Source organism: Apus apus, chromosome 7 (assembly GCF_020740795.1).
Source record: "Apus apus isolate bApuApu2 chromosome 7, bApuApu2.pri.cur, whole genome shotgun sequence".
Classification (NCBI taxonomy): Eukaryota; Metazoa; Chordata; class Aves; order Apodiformes; family Apodidae; genus Apus; species Apus apus.
In genome coordinates this window covers 30,905,405-30,923,234 of record NC_067288.1, presented here as the reverse complement: position 1 = coordinate 30,923,234, position 17,830 = coordinate 30,905,405, and the positions used below count along the sequence as shown (strand labels likewise).

Genomic DNA, 17,830 nt, shown 5'->3' with positions numbered 1-17,830 from the left:
GGACACTGTGCACCTTGTCTGTGTCTAGGTTACAAGAACTATCTCTCTCCACTAGAAAGAAAAGCCCAGCACTGGCTGCATGACACAGACCTCTCTGTATTGACAAAATACTCGTAACAGTTGGTAAAAATGTACATTTCTACAAATTCTAAAAGTGACACTGCACACCTCACTGGCAAGTTCCACTTTGCCTGGGGCAAAAGGACAGTTTAGAAGGCAGGAGGTTTGACTTGTCAGATTCAAGAAGTTCAAGCACCACTTAAAATTTCATTCCAAGACTTCCTAATTTCACCAGGATGTTTCAGTTGACATGGAACAGCTACTTTGTACACACAAAACACTGCTTCCTGCTCCTGCCAGTCTCCTGTTACCATCCTGAAGAGGTGAATGCTCGTGTTTCCATGAAAATACAAAAGAGTTTTACAAATACGCATTTCTTTTTAAAAGTCCTTGTCCCTCAGTACCTCTAGATCCCCCTTTAAGCCCCTTCCCTTCACCCCCTCCCCCAAAGTAAAATAACTTCTTTAGTGTTAACCCAGTTAGCTCAGGCTGAGGTGGCAGCCTGCCAGCTTCATCACTGCACCCCCAGCTCATAAAGAGACAAGAGTTGTTGTGGCCTTTTGAAAACAGTAAAACATCCCCTCTCAGTGACTGAGGTAAGGTTTCATACATTCAGTGGTGTAAATAAATGCCAGCAGAGTTTTATAGGAACATGAGTATAAGTTTAAGGGTTTTATTATCAAAGTTGTGTAAAACAATTTCAGAAACTGTACATCAACATGGCACAGACTGTAGCCTACTTTTGTCTTCTTACCTGCACAAAAGTAAAAGCTCTTGAACTTCTGGAACTAAGAAAACAGCTTGCCTAACTACTCTGCATATAACATGGAATCACTGTGCATAAGGGTACTACTGCAGTGACAGTAAACACAAATTCATCAGTTTGTACAACTTGAGATCAAGTAAAAAGTACATTATCAAGTAGACCTGCTTTTAAAAGCATACCATGGCCAATTTTAAAATGCACTACCCTTTTGTCATGTGTTTTGCTCATCAACAAATAAAACGACCTGGGTTATGAGAAGTGCGCAAACCAACCTTTAATCACTGGGCACTGATCAAGCAGAAATTTTCACTCCCCGAGGCTCAAGAGGAAAAGTTACAAACCCTCACACCTCCCCTGAGATGGACTGGAACTGACATTAAAAAAAGCCCTCAAAAAGGTCAGTGCATTTTAACTTTGTTGAAGCCAAACAAAAACCACCAGGAAAAACAAACCAAACCAACCCCAGCCGCATGGCTTTAAAAAAACCAAACAAACAGAAATGGAAAAACTATCTCTATCAGAATGCTTATTTTCAGATGTACTTTTTTTTTTTTTTTGTGTAGTCACACTTAAGACCCTTAAGTAGCTCCACCACATCTGGGAGGGTGTAGGACATGTGGGATGTTTCTGCCACGACCAACATGCAGTCAGTGCATTCCTATACTGCTCTAGTACTGCAATGAATCAAACTCTAGAAACACTATCATAAGTGAGCTGATTGACTACAGGAGATCATACAACAAACAGTCCATGCCTGCTGTAGATGCATGCAGCTTTTTACTTTTGCTTGAAGCATCACCAAGTTAGTCAGAGTTGCTGGGCTAGCAATCCCTGTGGGCCAGAACAGGATGGTTACCTTTCTAGAAAGCGAGTTAGTATCAGGAGATTTACAAACCAGGTATAGCTCAGAGCTGTATACATCTAGATTTAGGATTAACAAGTACAGCATAAAAGAATCACACAGGAATGACACTGATGCGTGTCTGCAGCCGTGTTCACTGCAAAGGCCGAGCTCAGTCACTCATGTCCATGTCCTCCTCGTGGTGGTCATCCCCGTTCACCTTGGATTCCCTTGCCGAATCTCCGCCTCCCTTCTCAGCCCCGGACTCCTTCACTTTAGGGGAGGAAGAATCTGCTGTTTTCTTCTCTTCCTTCTTCTCCTTCTCGCTGTCGTATCCTTGTTCTTCTTCGTCATAATCCCTTGTGACCTGCTTTGCCGAGATAGAAAAACACCAGTAAAACTTGCCTTGCCAGGCCCTGCGGGCTGAGGGCGCCCAGGCCGCGGGGGGGTTTTTACACATACTTTCACATCCTTATCGCTCTCCGATTTCCGCTCCCGATCCTTCTCCTTGTCTTTGCTCTTCTTCTTCTTGCTTGTTGACCGCTCCCTCTCATCTCTGCTTCTCTCCTTGTCTTTATCCTTCTTCTTCTCCTTTTTATGTCTGCAATGATGAAGCGTGTAGAAGAATTAAAGCCACCATCACACCATCCTGTAACCAGGACACAGACCGTGCCCAGACCTTTGCCCATTACGGATTCTAGGTCGCCACAAATCTAAAGGAGAAACAGCAGCGTGCAACTAAGTCTGGGTTGGAAGGGACCTTAGAGATCATCCAGTCCCACCAGCCCAGGTTGCTCCAAGCCTCATCCAACCTGCCCTTCAACACTGCCAGGGATGGGGCAGCCACAGCTTCTCTGGGCAGCCTGGGCCAGGCTCTCCCCACCCTCAAAGTGAAGAACAGACAGTATTTGCTTTCAGTAAATAACCCAACATTCCCATTCCTCAGCTCTGGACCAAACACAACCACCAGAAGGTGAAGGCCATGTTAAGAGCAGGAATGCTGCAGCATTTCATGAAGGAGCACCCCATGTTCCACGTTTAGGCGGAGAGGATCACAAAATGCCCAGGCCCACGCAAAAGTCAGTTGACTCCAACTGTACAGAGCCAGATGGACTGGGAACTCAGGTATCTCTGCCCTTCACCCCTGGAATACCACACGCTGGGAGTTCTGGGCACTAAGGGAGAAGCTCTATGCTTGAAACCAATAGATGCTGATAAAACGTAGCAGGCAGCAGAGATCTACTCTCTCTCTCAAGAAGTCAGCCTATGGGCAAGGTGTAAGGGACAAGCCACACCCCTCCCTGCACCCCAACCCCTCCACGATCTCTGCTATGATTCACACCCAGGAACCCTCCACCCAGACACCTTTTCTTCCTCAGCCAAGAGCCCCACTGACCTCCGTGGAGATGGGGACCGGGACATTTTCCTTTTAGGAGACCTGGGCTTCTTGGGTGACCGGGACCCACTCCTGCTTCTCCTGCGTCGTCTTTCTCTGCAGGAAAGAGAGAGCAAAGCCTTGGGTTTTTTCTTTCTTTCTTTTGGGTTGGTTTTTTTTTTTAAAGCTACAAATACACCTCCAGCTCCAAACCCAGCACTGCTCCCAAGGTAGTACCTATGTATAACTTCAAGTGGATCTTGTCTACTAGCAAAGCCCACACAGCTGCTGAGCAGTGGAGCAAGTTCTGTTCCACCCCCACCTCCACGAACAAATGCCCAGCTTAGCCTCCATCAGGGACACCAACCCTTTCGCCAACAGAAACAAACCAGTTTGTTCTTGTCATGACTGCAAGTTAGTTCTGGAAGTTTTTTTAAACCCATAGATCAGGAAAGGGTTTCTCAATGACCTCAAAACATCATCCTCCCTTTGATACAGAGCAAGGAGAGACCATTCAAAGCTCAAACAACACCCAGAAAATGACACTATCAGGGAAAAATAAATCATCTTCTAGACAGAGGCAGAGGGAGCACACATGCACTTGTGCATACACCCAGTGTATCCACCACAGAACCATCATCCTGTTGCATGCAAGAATGTTCTTTCTACTGAAGTGGATACACCCTGCTGGAAACAGAGCCCATGGAAAACACTCCTTTTACTGTACCTGCTTGTGCTTCTTGATCGTCTGGTTGTGCTGTAGCTTTTGGGGGGAGTTTTAGAACGTTTCTTTTCTTTCTCTTCCTTCTTTTTATCCCTTTTAGTAAAACACAGATTTAAAGTTTAAGTAATTTTCAAACTATTCAAGTAGGATCCACTGCTTTAGCTACACAGGAAAATGAATGAGGACATGATGGCTACACTGGATGGCACATGGTGCCTAGTATTTCTGGGGCCAGTCACCTTAATTTGATGGAAACAATAGAAATCATCTACAGCAAAAAAAAACCCAGCTCTTTATAGCTCCTGTGTATGAACAACACAAAACCTGCAAGTCCAGGTGCTCCCATTTCCTGCTTCCCAAAGGCAGTGACTGGGTGAGTCAGCTCATGCCTGCTGCCTCTGCTGCCCCCTGGGCAAAGCCGGATACAGAATTCTGTGAGATGGTACAGGAGACTGCGACTTTAACAAGAGCCACTAGTTCCTTCTGCCCTAGGTTTTCTGTTTAGTTCCATTTGTTAGTTTGTTTTTAAATTAAGCTCCTACATCTCATCATTTCCAGCAAATAGAATAACTTTATTGAAGCAATTACCTGGTTTTGGATGTGCTCCTAGACCTTCTGCTTCTCTCTCTGGAATGAGATCTTCTTCGCCTTGGACTTTTCGATCGCCTCCTGCTTCTCGATTTGGAATGGGACCTTCTCCTTGACCTGCTTCTGGACCGTCTACCAGGGACACAGCACACAGGGGAAGAAACACATGGACTGTGACAGGCTGTTCAGAACCCATGCACTCAGTGTGAAATTATTGTCATGCACAAGGACATGGAAAACCAAGACAGGAATTTAAAAAGCAGCCAAGGAGTCACACTGAGTCCAACAAGGAGATGGGAAAAGGAAGGGCACAAGCACTGAATGTCAGAACAGTGCTGCCCCCATCAGCTCTCTCTCTTCTCCTTCTGAGAGAACATGTGTCCCTCTGTAGAGAAAAACTGGTCAAGTTTGTGTGCAGGAATGTTCAGAACACTAAGCCAAACAGAAGCCAACTGTTGAGGGTGCAAAGAGCAAAGCAGCACCAATGGGAAGGCCATGGTTAAAACGAAGAGCAGGGGCACCCGCTGCGTAGTTGAGGCTGACAAAGCAACAGCACCAACCAGCCAGAAGCACTTCTGGTGGGTAGGACAGCATGAAGATTGCTGGGCAGGACACCCACACAGACCTGGTCTCCATTAAAATAATCACCTAGAGAATTCTGGAACAACTTTTCTCCCAGCTACTTCTACTAAGCTGTTTTTGCTGCACATACTAGAAACAAACAGCCCAACTGGGAAACATTCGTGGCACATCAGGGAAGTCTCCCAGTACTGGGTTTTAAGATAAATCATAACCACCACAGGAGCACACTGGAAAGAGACTGAGGCAAGAGCAGAGCTGTAAGCAAGTGTTGTTCAAGGACAGCCTAGGATGGCTTCCAAGAGCTCACAGCAGTCAGGGGTGTGTAAAGCCAAACCTTGTGCTGAGGTGTTTCTCATCTGCTACAAATTCAGTCCCTTGTTTCCTGTACCAGACAAAAGCACTGCTAGGGAAGGAAGCCACCTCAGTCAGTGTCCTGTTCTTACAGCTCCTGAAGTTATTTCTGCAGCAGTTTCAGGTATTTCTGAGGTAGTTTTTGCTATCACCTCTCCCCCAATTTCTACAAACACAGAGGTGGGCCTCCATCTCACACTGCAGCCCAACCTTCATTTGCACTCTCCTCCTGTCAGCCTCCATCGGTGAAGAGTCACTTCCAAGAAGTATTTTTGCAGGAATTCTTTCAGCTATGTGGGATTTTTTTAAAAGCAAAAAAGCCACCTACCTGTGTCTAGATGAAGAAGGTGTCCTCCTCCTCCTCGAGCGTGATCTTGACCTTGAATGCCTTCGTTTTTCATCTTTTTTGTCTGGGTTAAAAGGGAAAAACACAGTAAAAAAACCATGTTCTTGTAGCTCTCAAAAAGATTTTATAAAGGAAAGGAAGTTGGACTTCACACTACAGATAGAAGTATGATAAAGGAAACTCAGGGAATATTTTGACATTTGAAATGAAGCCTCACCTTCATCTTTTAAGAAGAGTGAAGACATGACAGAGACACGTATGTGACATACAACAACAAAGTTACAAACAGAACTGAAGAAGTTAGAACTCAGAAAAAACTTAAGTCAGTTGCAGGGCAAGAGAGTCTTGTTAAAACCTCAGAACCTGCTCTTTTGGGGAGGGCTAAAGAATCTCTCAAAATATTTGAAATTCCCACAAATAAGCCTCAAGCAAAACAATCAACGTGTTTTTCTGGTTGAGCAAAAGAACAGGGGCTCTGTTCTGCCCTGAACATGATCAGGAGACTGCAAAACTGTATTTTTAGTGTTCTAAGTTACTTATAAAATCTGTCAGATCAAAGATTTGTGGATGAATTGCTGCACCTTATTCCAAAAGAAAATCACTGAAATAAGCTACAGAATGATTACTTACACTTTCACTGATCAGGCATTACAAGAAAGTAAATAATCCCCAGGAACAAACACCACCAGGATGCCAAGGGGTTAAGTCACCTGTGGTTTCCCAATGCAAGCTCAAGTAGGGGAAGCTCAAGCACTTTCCCTTCTCAAATCAAGTGAATCCAGGGAAAAGCACCAGCTGATCAATTCCCTGCACCATTCTGCAGGGCACATGCAGCACTGACCATTAAAAACCTGCCAACTGTAAGTGAAGTCACTACAGAAGATGAAAGCTGTAAGCCAGTATCTTGCAGACCAAAAGCTTTTAGAATTATGCTACATCAAAAGGCCACCTGGAACTGGATGAGGAATTCTAGGATTCACCATTACCTGGCTCTATAGCAGCAGAAATTAAGGACTGTGCTTCTCGTACTCTTTTCATAGCTTCTTCTATTTCTTTACTGGAGGTATCTGATTTCAGACTTGGTGAAACAAGACCTGCAGCTACATGGTTCAACCTGCCAAAGAAAAAAGCAGCTTAGAAACTCGTATCAAGTGCTATAATCATCCCTGCTTGCTGTCCCCAACAGAACAAAATGAGCCTTTTTCTGAACACTGAAACACAAATCAGCAAACATTTTCCTCCCAAGTACTAAGATGTGTTGTTTTTTTTATATCTTCTGACAGCTCTAACGTACATTGACACAGAACAGAGTCTGCACCAGATCCCTTAGACACTGTTTGACTTTAATTAGATCCATCAGGACAAAGACTGGATGACAACAGACATTCCCAATATCAAGTGTGCTGCAATACAAGGATTTGTAAACACTGCTGCTTACTTTGGATCCACTGTGCTCATCAGTTTTAGGAGCTGATCTGCTGCGAGAGACTGTGAGGGAAAAAGAAAGAGGAGTTACCACCATGCTGGAAGCTGTGTGTGCTGGAGAGATGATCTATCTCAAATGCACCCTCAGCAGGGGCTAAAACTAGAAGTCTCTACAGATTTAAAAACTAAACCAGACTCCAAACAAAGTAGAGAGGGAAAGACACCTTGTTCTGTTTCAAAACTTGTGGATGGTGGTGATGGTGAGAACATCACATTTAATATACTGGTGAGCATCAAAAGCACCACGTATGTTAGTGAAGCTGCCTATGTGCTAGGGACAAAAAGGAAAATGTTAGTGTGTGACATACCTGAGAGTTTAAGTTTGCTCCAGGAAGCCCAAGAGCAGCTAGGGCAGGATCAAGAGCAGGAGCTCCTAAAGCAGCTAAAGGAACAGCACCAATCTGTAAGGAAGACACCAATTAGCCAAGGCCACATTCAGCTGATAAAATACTTCAAGCTACAGGAACTTACACTAAGGTCAGCAAGAGTATTTCAGGTCTCCTCATTCAGATATTCCAAAACTTGGTATAGGAAAGATTCTTCTTTCAGAATTCTAAAATGAAATTAGTTTCCTCTGCTTCCCAGCGGGTAGGGAAAAAAGTTTTCCAATACATTCAAGAAATAGTCTAGAATGACACTCTTCTCCAGTGTTAAAAAAAAATCCATTGTTAAGTTTCTAAGCCAACTAGCACCTATCTACATCAATTCAGAATTTAAATTAACATGTTTCATGTTAAAAGACAAAATAATATGGCTACATCTCTACAGATTTCTCAATTTTGGTTAAATCTGACAAATGGGTAAAAAAGCCACTAGAAGAATAAGAAGCATGACAACATAGGTCTAAATTCTTTAAATTCACCTAGAAGCCTCGTTAAAGAACCTCATTTTTTGCCCATTTAAAGTGAGTTGATCAAAATGTCCAGTGAAACAAAACACACACTGTGCTGCAAGCACATGATGGGATGGGAATCCAACGCTGGTGCTGGGAGGCCTTGCCCTCCTTTCCCTCTGGCACTTGAGACTCATTTGTCAACCAGTCCAAACCCACTGAGCCATCTCAGGACTTATTTTGTGCTCCCTGCTAACACAATAATCCACCAAAGGATCTGATGAGCTCCAAAGCCAGCACAGGAGCAGCAGCAGGAGCACGTAGCCAAGAGCAAGGGAGCAGAACCTTCTGCTTTCTGCCAGGGAGTTCTGCACTAGCTGATCTCCTGAAACTGCACAGGCTTCTCCCCGCAGCCTCAGAAGAAAAACCTCACTAATCCCAGACTGATTCCGAGAGTATAAACTACAGCTCCAATTCATGTTCACCAAGTTAATGCCCAACTCTCAGTAGCAATCCAAAGTTTTCCACAAAGTGGAGGTGCTAAATAGGTTTTCCCATGGAGTGGGCTGGGAGCAGGCTGGGATTCAGAGTGGCACAGCTGAAACCGAGACAAACAGTTCCTGGTGAAAGAAGAAATCTTCAACACAGTATTTATTTGTTTCTCCCATCCCTTTCCTTGAGTTTTAAAGTTAAACTTCAGACTTTTCCCTCTTTGTATGCTTAAAAGGACTTTCTGAACAACTCACTGGCAAGTCCATCTTTCAGGCAATCAGAAATCTTAACAGAAACTCCATAAGCACAAGCTGAAGTAGATTTGAGAACTACAGAATTAATGAAGCTTCAATTAAATTGCCTCTTGTAATTTGACTCTCTATTCTCTAACAAGATATGTGCTTAGACCAAAACCTTTTGCACAATGTATTGGTCTTACTGTTCATCTTCCAGACCGGTTCTGGTGTGTTTTGGTAACAAAACACAGGCTACAACTTTTTCCCCTCAGCTGGAGTATTACCAGGAGGTGTCTCCACAGCATGACAACTCCTTCAGCTTCAGGAATTAAGAATCTAGCAGCTCTCTCCTGCTTGCCAAATCTGTCAGTGGGCATACAGGGGATAAAAGGGGGGAGAGAGAGATGATCACAGGGCCCCTAAGATTCCAGAAATATCATATTAGGGAAATAAGGTGTCCCATCTAGCAGCTCATCATTGTTTTGCCACAACTCTTTCAGACAGCTCCAACAACCCGTCAAGGTATCTAAACTAGAACATTCTAGGAGTCAGCATTAGCACATCAGTTTATTTCTCCTGGAAAAAAACAACAGCAAGTAAGTTACAATCTAACAGAATTAATCTAATAGTTTCCCTTGGCTTCAGCCTAGCAGGAAAGCAAGCCTACCTGAGAAAGTGGGTTGGGAGTGGGCAGGAGTCCACCTCCAGGCAGCAGACCTGCCACAGCATTAGCTGGTGCCAAGAGAGACAAAGCCTTAGTTTCATCAGGAATAACTCCTGCAGAGAAATAGCCTCGCATTAGAATGCATTCTGTTTCAAAGGCAGAAAATACACAAATACACCCAGAAAATGTCTCCCTGATACACCACCTGAGTTTGTTGAAAGTACTTATGTTGGCTAAAATACAAAGCTTGATGTCTATTAATATTTATCATTAACTTTTTTGTCAGAATGAAACTTCAATGTGTGAAAATTTGACTGTTCCTTTTTCTCTACAAATGGTTAAGTTTCTAGAGCAAAAAAATAGCACAATACACACTACTTTTTTTGTTAACACTGCCAAGATTTCATCACCTGTACTCGATTTTTAAGTCATGAACCAAACGTAAGCAAGCACAGTCGGTTCTCCAGGGGTGTGCTCTCAACTTTCAAAAGCTGTTTTATGAACAACGACTCGTGTCGGCTGCTTCACTATAAAGCACACAGAAAAATCAAGATACACAAGACAAAAAAAGTTTGATTTAGGGGTTAATAATATGGTACAGTTCACTATGTTTTCTTTTACACCTACCATATAAATTTTGCAAAACTTAAAAGAGAAGGTATGGAACTATTTTTGGTTGAATCAAGCGTAGGGCTTTTGCTGACTTGACAAATGAGAGTCTCTGCAGCTCTCCCAATGCTGGCTGTGTGTGCCTGGGGTGGCTGGTGCAGACATACAGTGTGGCACATTCCTTACCTGTGCAGTAAAATGCATTTGTTCCAATATGTGCCATGCTTATTGTACCAAGAATGCTGCTACATTTCAGAAGAAACTTCTGGCCCAAAATCTTGCAGCCAACTAAGACAAGTGTCTTATTTTACTGCCTGCTCTGCACATAGAATTGTAAGGGTCCTACCATGAAACAAGCAATTATGTAGGTATTTTTTATTCTATCCAACAGCAAAAGCCCTATACAGATGGATTAATTTGTTAATGTGCCCAAGCCCCCAAAATGAGAGTTCAATAAAACAATTTTACTATATAGTTGCAAATACCAGTAGTGTTTCTGTAATACACATTAAGAAACTGCATCTCATCATAAAACATACAATATGTACAGGGCACTTAAGAGAAACTGGATAAGCTGCAGAAGAAAACTGTTGGGTGGTATTTTCAGCAGGGCCTGGTATATAGTTCAGGCTGAACCAGGGAAAAGAACTGTAAAACACAACAACAAAAAAGAAAAACCACTGTTAAATAAAGGTAATGGTTCCTTCCACCTATACTGAGAAGTGCCGATAATATAAACAAATGTATAATACACAGCACTGATAGCTTGCTTGTGTCATTGAGCTGTCATCAATTTAGATACCAAAAGTTATGGAGGGAGAGGGGGGGAAAAAGGTCATTTAGATAAAGGGCATTAATGCATAAATATATTAACAAACCTACAGAGAGATTATGGGGTAATTTTGCATGCAAAATTATGTCTCAGAGGATATTTATAAATTAAATCTAAACATTTCAAATTAGTGCAACTACAACATTTCTGGCATCTAAATACAAATCCTCAGACTTATCTTGAGACACCTCATAGAAGATCTGCATCCATTAAAAAAAAAATTCATGCATCTGATCCTCTAATTGTTTTAAAAAAATATTTAGAAATAAATAAACTACAATTTTAAAAAAAGCAATGAGGCCCCTCACCAGTTAATTTTCATGCTTCAAGAGTTTTTTTTACTGCTGCTTTGTTAGAACCATGAAATACTGCATGAATGTGTAGAAATGAAAGAAAAAGAAACAGACAAAAGAAACAAACATTAACCAAAGAACCTAGATACCCCCCCCAGCCACCTTTTAATCTTAAAGAGTTCCTTCCAAATCTAGGAATATCAGAGAGAAAATTACAAATACTAAACCTTACCGTAGCCTTTGTGTATAGTTCTACAACACAAAGCAACAGCCAACACCAAAGTGTCTGTTATGCTAAACCTGGAGTGCACTTGCGATATAGGGGCAATTATTGCACTAAACAGACAACAAACATTCACTTTAGTGACAGGCAATATTCACACAATTATCACAACAGAAAACCAAGGGTACAAGGCCCCGTTCAGCACAGTAGTTAAGCACATGCCTGGCATTAAGCACATGAGCAGTTTCATGATCTTTTTAAGAATCTTGCTGCTTGAACAGCTTGTTGAATTGGGACCCTGGCAGGATGTGTTTGCAGGGAAAAGGGTTCTCCAGGACAGAGACCAAGGCATATGATCCCAGACCAGGGGCATCACCTTATGGGCTGAACATATCTCCTGGGATACGCCCGGTTGTTGTGCCAAACCCATCAACATGCTGAACTAGAACAGCACCAGAAACGGCCCAGGAGGAACTCCTTGATTTAAACGAGCCCATTAAAATATTCTACTTGATTTAATTTTACTTTCTTTTACAGAATCTGAACCAAAGCTACTGGGCAGATTTCTCTGTGTGCCAGATTTATCCACCATCAAGCACCATGGACAAAAGTCAGACTGACAAAGAGAAAAACGTTTTATCCTTACTGGAGAAGTTAAACACCAACATTTTTTACCATGGGCCTTGGTGAGTATTTCAGAGCTAACTCAGACTGCTGCTGTATCCAGCTTTAATACAAAGATGAGGACAAGATGCCTTTCAACTGTGCTATTGTATCTAAACTAGCAAAAGCAGAAGCAGTAGCTCAGTGGCAATTTCAGAATGTGTTCTGCCCCCTCAAAAAGCAGCACATCTCAACCAGAGGTCACGCTGCAGATTCCTACACTCCAGAAATTAAGTTTTCATATCTCTTAAGTTTAAGGAACACAAAGACAGCTCCCCAGGCCTCCAAAGACAGCCTACAGCATTGCAGTGTCTCAGTTACAGGCCTGATCCAGGCCATCTATCACATTTATTACTGTAGTATGACTTAATCTGCAGAGATTGCATTTAATTCAAGCTACCTGGGAAAACCCATTATTTCAGAAGCAAATCAAGAAACAGTACAATGGAAATAAATTACTTCTAAAGCAAGTCTAGAAGAGTTTTAATAAGACTTCTGTAAGAAGAGGTGTCTTCTCAGCACTTTGTTTTTAAGGTAAGTTCCAAAAACCCTGCTCATTGCCTTTCAAATTACTGTAACACCCTAAAATGTAAAAATAAAAAGAAGAGAAAATGTAGTTAACAAGTGGTTACACCAGGAAAACACTTGGGGACTTGAGTGCTTGCTGGCCTTTAGTTAATGTCTAGAATCCCCTGTAGCTGCAGAGGACCCACTGTTTTTCAGTCATCTGGAAGGGCTTTGCATTTGCCTTCTCCACTACAAAAATCACACACACAAATAACAGAGAGAAGAGTTTATTATTTAGTGAAATTCTATAAAATATATCAAAGGATGAACAAGAAAACTTGGAATAAAATACTAGTACCAGTGCCCATTTGGCACCTCTTGGAAGATCTCACTTTCAAATTAAATCATAATTATTCAAACCCTTGGTATACTGGACTTCTCAGCGAGAGCGAGTGCCTTTCAGGGGAGCTCCCAACTAAACACAGCAGCAGCAGCTCTTAAAGAGACATTCATCTGCTCCCCCAGGGAGGGAGAAGCCATTCTCATGAAGAGATTTATGCCTACATGGAAGTGGCAAACAGTTATTAAGGCAAAATATCCTTAGGATGTTGACCTGCTGGCTTACCTCTGTTTAGGCAAATGTCTCATTGAGACAGACAAATAGCAAAATTTGCAAATAATTCTGCCTAAAATGTTAATAATCTAAACTTAAAGACACACAAAACCAGGAAGAGGTAAACTTTCCACTTGAATTCAGTGGCACTAGATTAAAAACAATTATTATTTAATCCATGGGCCAATGGCAATATACCAAGGGTTTAAAAATGTGAATCTCTTACATGTTTGACATTTGACTAACCCTCACTTTTTGAGAACTATACTGAAATGAAATGCCATGGTATGGTGGCTTCATAGGCCATTAAACAAGTCACAAACCTTCTGCATAGGGTACGACTATCAGGGCTCTGTCAACGAACACAGTGTTTGTCAGATGCTGGGCCACAACTGCCGAGTCGGGATCGTGGAACTTTACAAAACAGACACGCGATGAAACAGGCAAAGGAGAATCACTGGAAAAGAAAGAAAGAAAAACCTTGCTTAGCTGGGGGCAAGCCTGGCAGTATGAAGCTTCTAACTCCCGTTGTCTCCCCACTTTCACCAAGCCAGGGAGTCACAGGGGGCCCCACAAGGACACAGTTTCAGGTTTTGTATCAAACAGCATTTTGTGTGACCACAGGTTGGAAATGACACCGAATAAAGACAAGTGACTGTACAAGTGCAGGAAGAGTTTTACTGCCTCGTTTGTGACTGGGCATTAACTCTGTTATGCACAATGCATCTGTGACCTAACACCTCAACACCAATCAGTTTTCATGACCTGCGAGAAGGGAAGGAGACAAAGAAAAACTTTGCTCCAGAAAAAAGTGACCTACGACGTATGATGCAGAAGCCACAAAAGTCAAGACATTTTATACTCTCTGCTTTGGGCCTCAAATTACTTATTAAGGTAAATTATGAAACAGAAAGGGTAGTGATTAAAAGATGATCGTCATGTGACAGGTCTGTCCCAAACCTCCACAGCTCACAGAGAGCCTCAGTCAGCAGAGCTGCACAAAACACCTCAGAACTGAACAGTTCTGCCTGCAAGTACCAGAGGAACAAACCAGCCTGAACAGGCAGCTCTGAAAAATATTCCCAAGTTCTTCATGACAAAGATCTACCCTTACTAACTAGATTCCCAGTTACAAGACCAGCTCTTCAAAATGCATCCCACTGCCAAAACAGTTTTATCTGGGCTGAAGAACGTTGCTTGAGTCTCTAAGCACTCCAAGTGCAGAGTTGTCAGAGTTCAGGAGAAAGGAGAAGGACTTGAACACCAACAAGGCAGACATCCAAGGTCTATTTTTGCTGGTCCATGTTACACAAACTCAAAAATTGCCCTAAACATCTACTTTATCGTACTTGAAATTTAAACCTGATGTTAAAAACTACATTGGAGCCATCATATTGCAGCTTTTAAAACATTAACATTAGAAGCATCTACTTTATCTAACACTGTGCAATTTAATAAATTGGAAAGTAACACTGTAGCAATAAATGAAACGGAGCTGGAAATACTGAAACTCTTAACTCTTCTGTACCTATGAATACACAACAGCTTGCCAAAGTGGTGCCATTTCTTGACCCACTTGCATTAAAACCAAAGAAGCATTAACAGAGCACTTAATAAAATCACAGCAGCAAAACTGTGAAGTAAATCCAGGAGTTATGGCACACTGGAATGGCATACTAGGTTCTAAATAATAATCAATGTGTTACATAAAGGCAGTAGAGCATTGCAAACATTCTTACAACGTCTGTGATAAGGTGGGAACATGAAGCTGAATCGATCCTGTCTGCATCCATGAGCAGCCCTGTGTGCTCCATGGCACAGCTGACTGGGCCCACGTGCCCTGGCTTTCCATACAAACTGGTGTGCTGGGTTTTTAAAAACGTACTTCCAGTCACTCTTAACAACCAAGCTGCGGCTGAGCAAGATTCATCAGGAACAGAACATTCCCAACAGTTACCAAAAAAAGGCCGCAGCTATTCTATTTCACCAGAGACCAAAAAATGCAGCAATTCTCTCTCAGGCATCGTGCCCACAACTGCCGAGACACACGAGGAGCTCCTGGGCTTGGTCTCTGAAGAACATTCCTACTCTGGAGTGCAGCAGGTCTGAACACAGCAGGTGGAAATCCAACCTTTGGATCAAAACCTCCAACTACTCACTGCACCAAAGCTCCCTCCTATTGCAATCAGCATCTTGAAATAGTAACTCTGATTTTTAAGGGATAATTCTGCCTCTTATATAAACACTAGTACTGGCATTATTCCTGCTGTAGAATCAGGCTGGAGATTGGAATAGATTGTCCATGCAAGAGATGTTCTTCAACATTACTATGTTCATAGGTGGGAAGAAACAAGAGTTTAAAACAACCAACCCAAAGAAAAGCCAACTTCCCCAAAACAACCAACCCACGTGGTACCAGAGCCCCGGGCAGCTCTGTACAGGCAGCAACACAGAGGAAATGACACAAAACCTCCTGAAATAGCACGTTAAAAATTAACCCCAGTCCAGAGCAGTGCCTGCTCCACGGCCTTTATAGATGGTTTCCAAAAATGCTCCTTTTCCACCAAGACATAAGACTCTTGAATGAGGATAAACAATGATGTTCACCTCAACAGTTCTTCAGTATTTCCTACACCTCCTGCACCAGGTCCACTCAGTTACCCTGTCTGTCCTGTTCCCTGTTAATTTCTTCAGTGGCTTTTCTACAGCTACAACTTTTCCATAAATACTAATAAATCTTCAAAGCATCCCCACAAGATGAAGAGGCATTATCGTTCTCTTCCAATTAAGGCTTTGAAATACAAAAGAAGTTTCAGCCAAACATTTTCTGTGATTTTTGGTGCTCCAATGTGAGCTATCTGGCACCTGGGTTACTGGAATTATTTGCATCCTGTTGCCTGTTCTCCCTGCTTTTAAAGGCAGCCCACCAGCTCCCGGGGTCTTGCACCAACAAAATGACCCAGCTGAGGTGACGGGAACAAAGGAGGGAGACACCAGCAGCCAGAGGCAGGAGCCCAGCCCTGCCGTGGAAACAAACTTACCCTGATACCACCCTAGTAACCTTTTAACAGGTTAGTTAATATGTATTGAAAACTACAAAGTTTCATGAACGGAATTCACACAAAATAACCTTCCCTCAAAATAGGAAAATACAGAGCAGCACATCAAGTAGCTGCATCTGTTTAAAGGCAGGTTCCGTTGCTGGCTGCCAGGCATGAATGGTTCTGCCATTCAATACAGCCCAGCTACTCACAAGGCAACTCATGTCTGGAACTGTCCCTCGATTCCAGTTACTGAGACATTCCCTTCCCTTATATGCTTCAGTTTCCAACACGAAACTGACAAAACCCAACCCAAAGCAAGAAACTGCAAGAACACCAGAAATACCGTTTCTGAATTTGCAGGGTGGGTGAATTTTCCTGGGTTTGTGCTAGGAGGGACTGACAACTCCATGATGGAAAAGAGAATGCTCTCCGAGAGCTTCCTCCCCCCAAAGAAAAACAGGAAACCCCAAACAGTCTTAGGTACTAAAAATAATCGACTGTATTCTTGTTTGATTTCTCAACAAACCAGCCATCCACGTTCATCCTGGCAAAAGGGAAGCTTTTTACTTACATAATGCATGTGCAAGAGATCAGCAGGAGGTTCATGGTATCAAGGTAGATCAACACGAGGTTCTTACAGGACTATTACTCAAGCTGGCACGACTAAACCCAACATCGACACCCAACACACGTAACGAACGTTGCACCGCCTCTGTGCGATTCCCTGCCCGTTCGGCACAGAGCTCTTTGCAGGAAACGCACGCTCCTAGCAGCGTTTTGCTTTTAAGGCCACCCATCCCCCGGGGGCTGCGGGGGTGACCCGGCGGGATGCGGGCTGGGCAGCCCGGGGACCAGCCGTGCCCTCCACCGCAGGCATCCCGCCTGCACCCGCGAGCTCCTGTCTTTTCCCCGCAACGTAATCACGCGGTTAACTACAAGGGTGACGAGCACGCAAGCTCTCGGGGAGCTGGGTGCGGAGCCAGGCAGCGCGGCTCGCTGCCCGCGGCTGGGCTGGGCTGGGCTGGGCGGGGGATCCGCCGAGGCCCGAGGCCCGAGGCCCGAGGCCCGAGGCCCGAGGCCCGAGGCCCGAGGCCCGAGGCCCGAGGCCCGAGGCCCGAGGCCCGAGGCCCGAGGCCCGAGGCCCGAGGCCCGAGGCCCGAGGCCCGAGGCCCGAGGCCCGAGGCCCGAGGCCGCCATGGAGGCGGGAGGCGGGCCCGGGGGGAGGGGAGGGCGGCGGGAGGAGGCAGGGGGAGAAGGCCGCGGCTCGCTCACTCGGGGGGGAAGAGGCGCAGCTCCTCGATCTTCCCGAGGAACCCGAAGAGCGTCCGCATCTGCTCGGAGCTGGCGCTGGGGGAGACATTGGTGACCTGGATCACGTCGGTGCCGCTGCTGGAGGCCATCGCGCTGCCGCCGGCTCCGCTGCTGCGGACACACCAGGGGAGGGAGAAGAGCGTGAGGCCGGCCGGGCCGCTCGCCCCGGCCCCCCGCAGCCCCCCGCAGCCCCCGCCCGGCCCCGCCCGGCCCCGCCGCCTCACCAGCCTGCCCGGGCCGCGCTGTCCCGCACTGCTCCGCCGCGCATGCGCCTCGCCGCGGGAGCGCGCCTCGCCCGCCCGGGCCGCGCCTGCGCAGAGCGGGAGGCGGCGGGAGGGGCGCGGCCCCGCGGCGGGCGGCGCGGGGGGGTCCCCGCGGCCCTGGCAGCGCCCC

The 17,830-nt window shown here is 44.6% G+C and overlaps 1 protein-coding gene across 5 annotated transcripts; it reads right to left on the bottom strand.

The window, feature by feature from the left end:
- Nucleotides 1–719: 719 nt before the first annotated feature.
- Nucleotides 720–17,728, bottom strand: SRSF11 (serine and arginine rich splicing factor 11). 5 transcript variants are annotated; one of them, XM_051625650.1, is made up of 13 exons: nt 17,662–17,728; nt 17,399–17,548; nt 13,406–13,539; nt 9,346–9,455; nt 7,427–7,519; nt 7,072–7,121; nt 6,620–6,747; nt 5,616–5,697; nt 4,355–4,486; nt 3,770–3,859; nt 3,064–3,159; nt 2,130–2,268; nt 720–2,037 (listed from the first exon to the last, which is right to left on the bottom strand). In XM_051625650.1, exons 1-13 carry the CDS (start codon nt 17,703–17,705, stop codon nt 1,840–1,842), a joined length of 1,446 nt encoding a protein of 481 aa, XP_051481610.1. In that variant the 5' UTR covers nt 17,706–17,728; the 3' UTR covers nt 720–1,839. The 5 variants fall into 5 exon arrangements, with proteins under 5 accessions (XP_051481610.1, XP_051481611.1, XP_051481612.1 ...); XM_051625651.1 differs by having other exon boundaries at nt 720–2,034; XM_051625652.1 differs by lacking the exons at nt 17,399–17,548; nt 17,662–17,728 and adding an exon at nt 16,698–16,716.
- Nucleotides 17,729–17,830: the final 102 nt, after the last annotated feature.

Excerpts from the sequence above, each read along its gene's own strand:
- SRSF11 (XM_051625650.1), bottom strand. The coding sequence starts at position 17,705 with ATGCGCGGCGGAGCAGTGCGGGACAGCGCGGCCCGGGCAGGCTG. Across the intron at positions 13,540-17,398 it reads CTGCGCCTCTTCCCCCCCGA|TGATTCTCCTTTGCCTGTTT; the intron begins GTGAGCGAGCCG and ends TTTCTTTTCCAG. Across the intron at positions 6,748-7,071 it reads ATGAGCACAGTGGATCCAAA|GTTGAACCATGTAGCTGCAG; the intron begins GTAAGCAGCAGT and ends TTTCTTTGGCAG.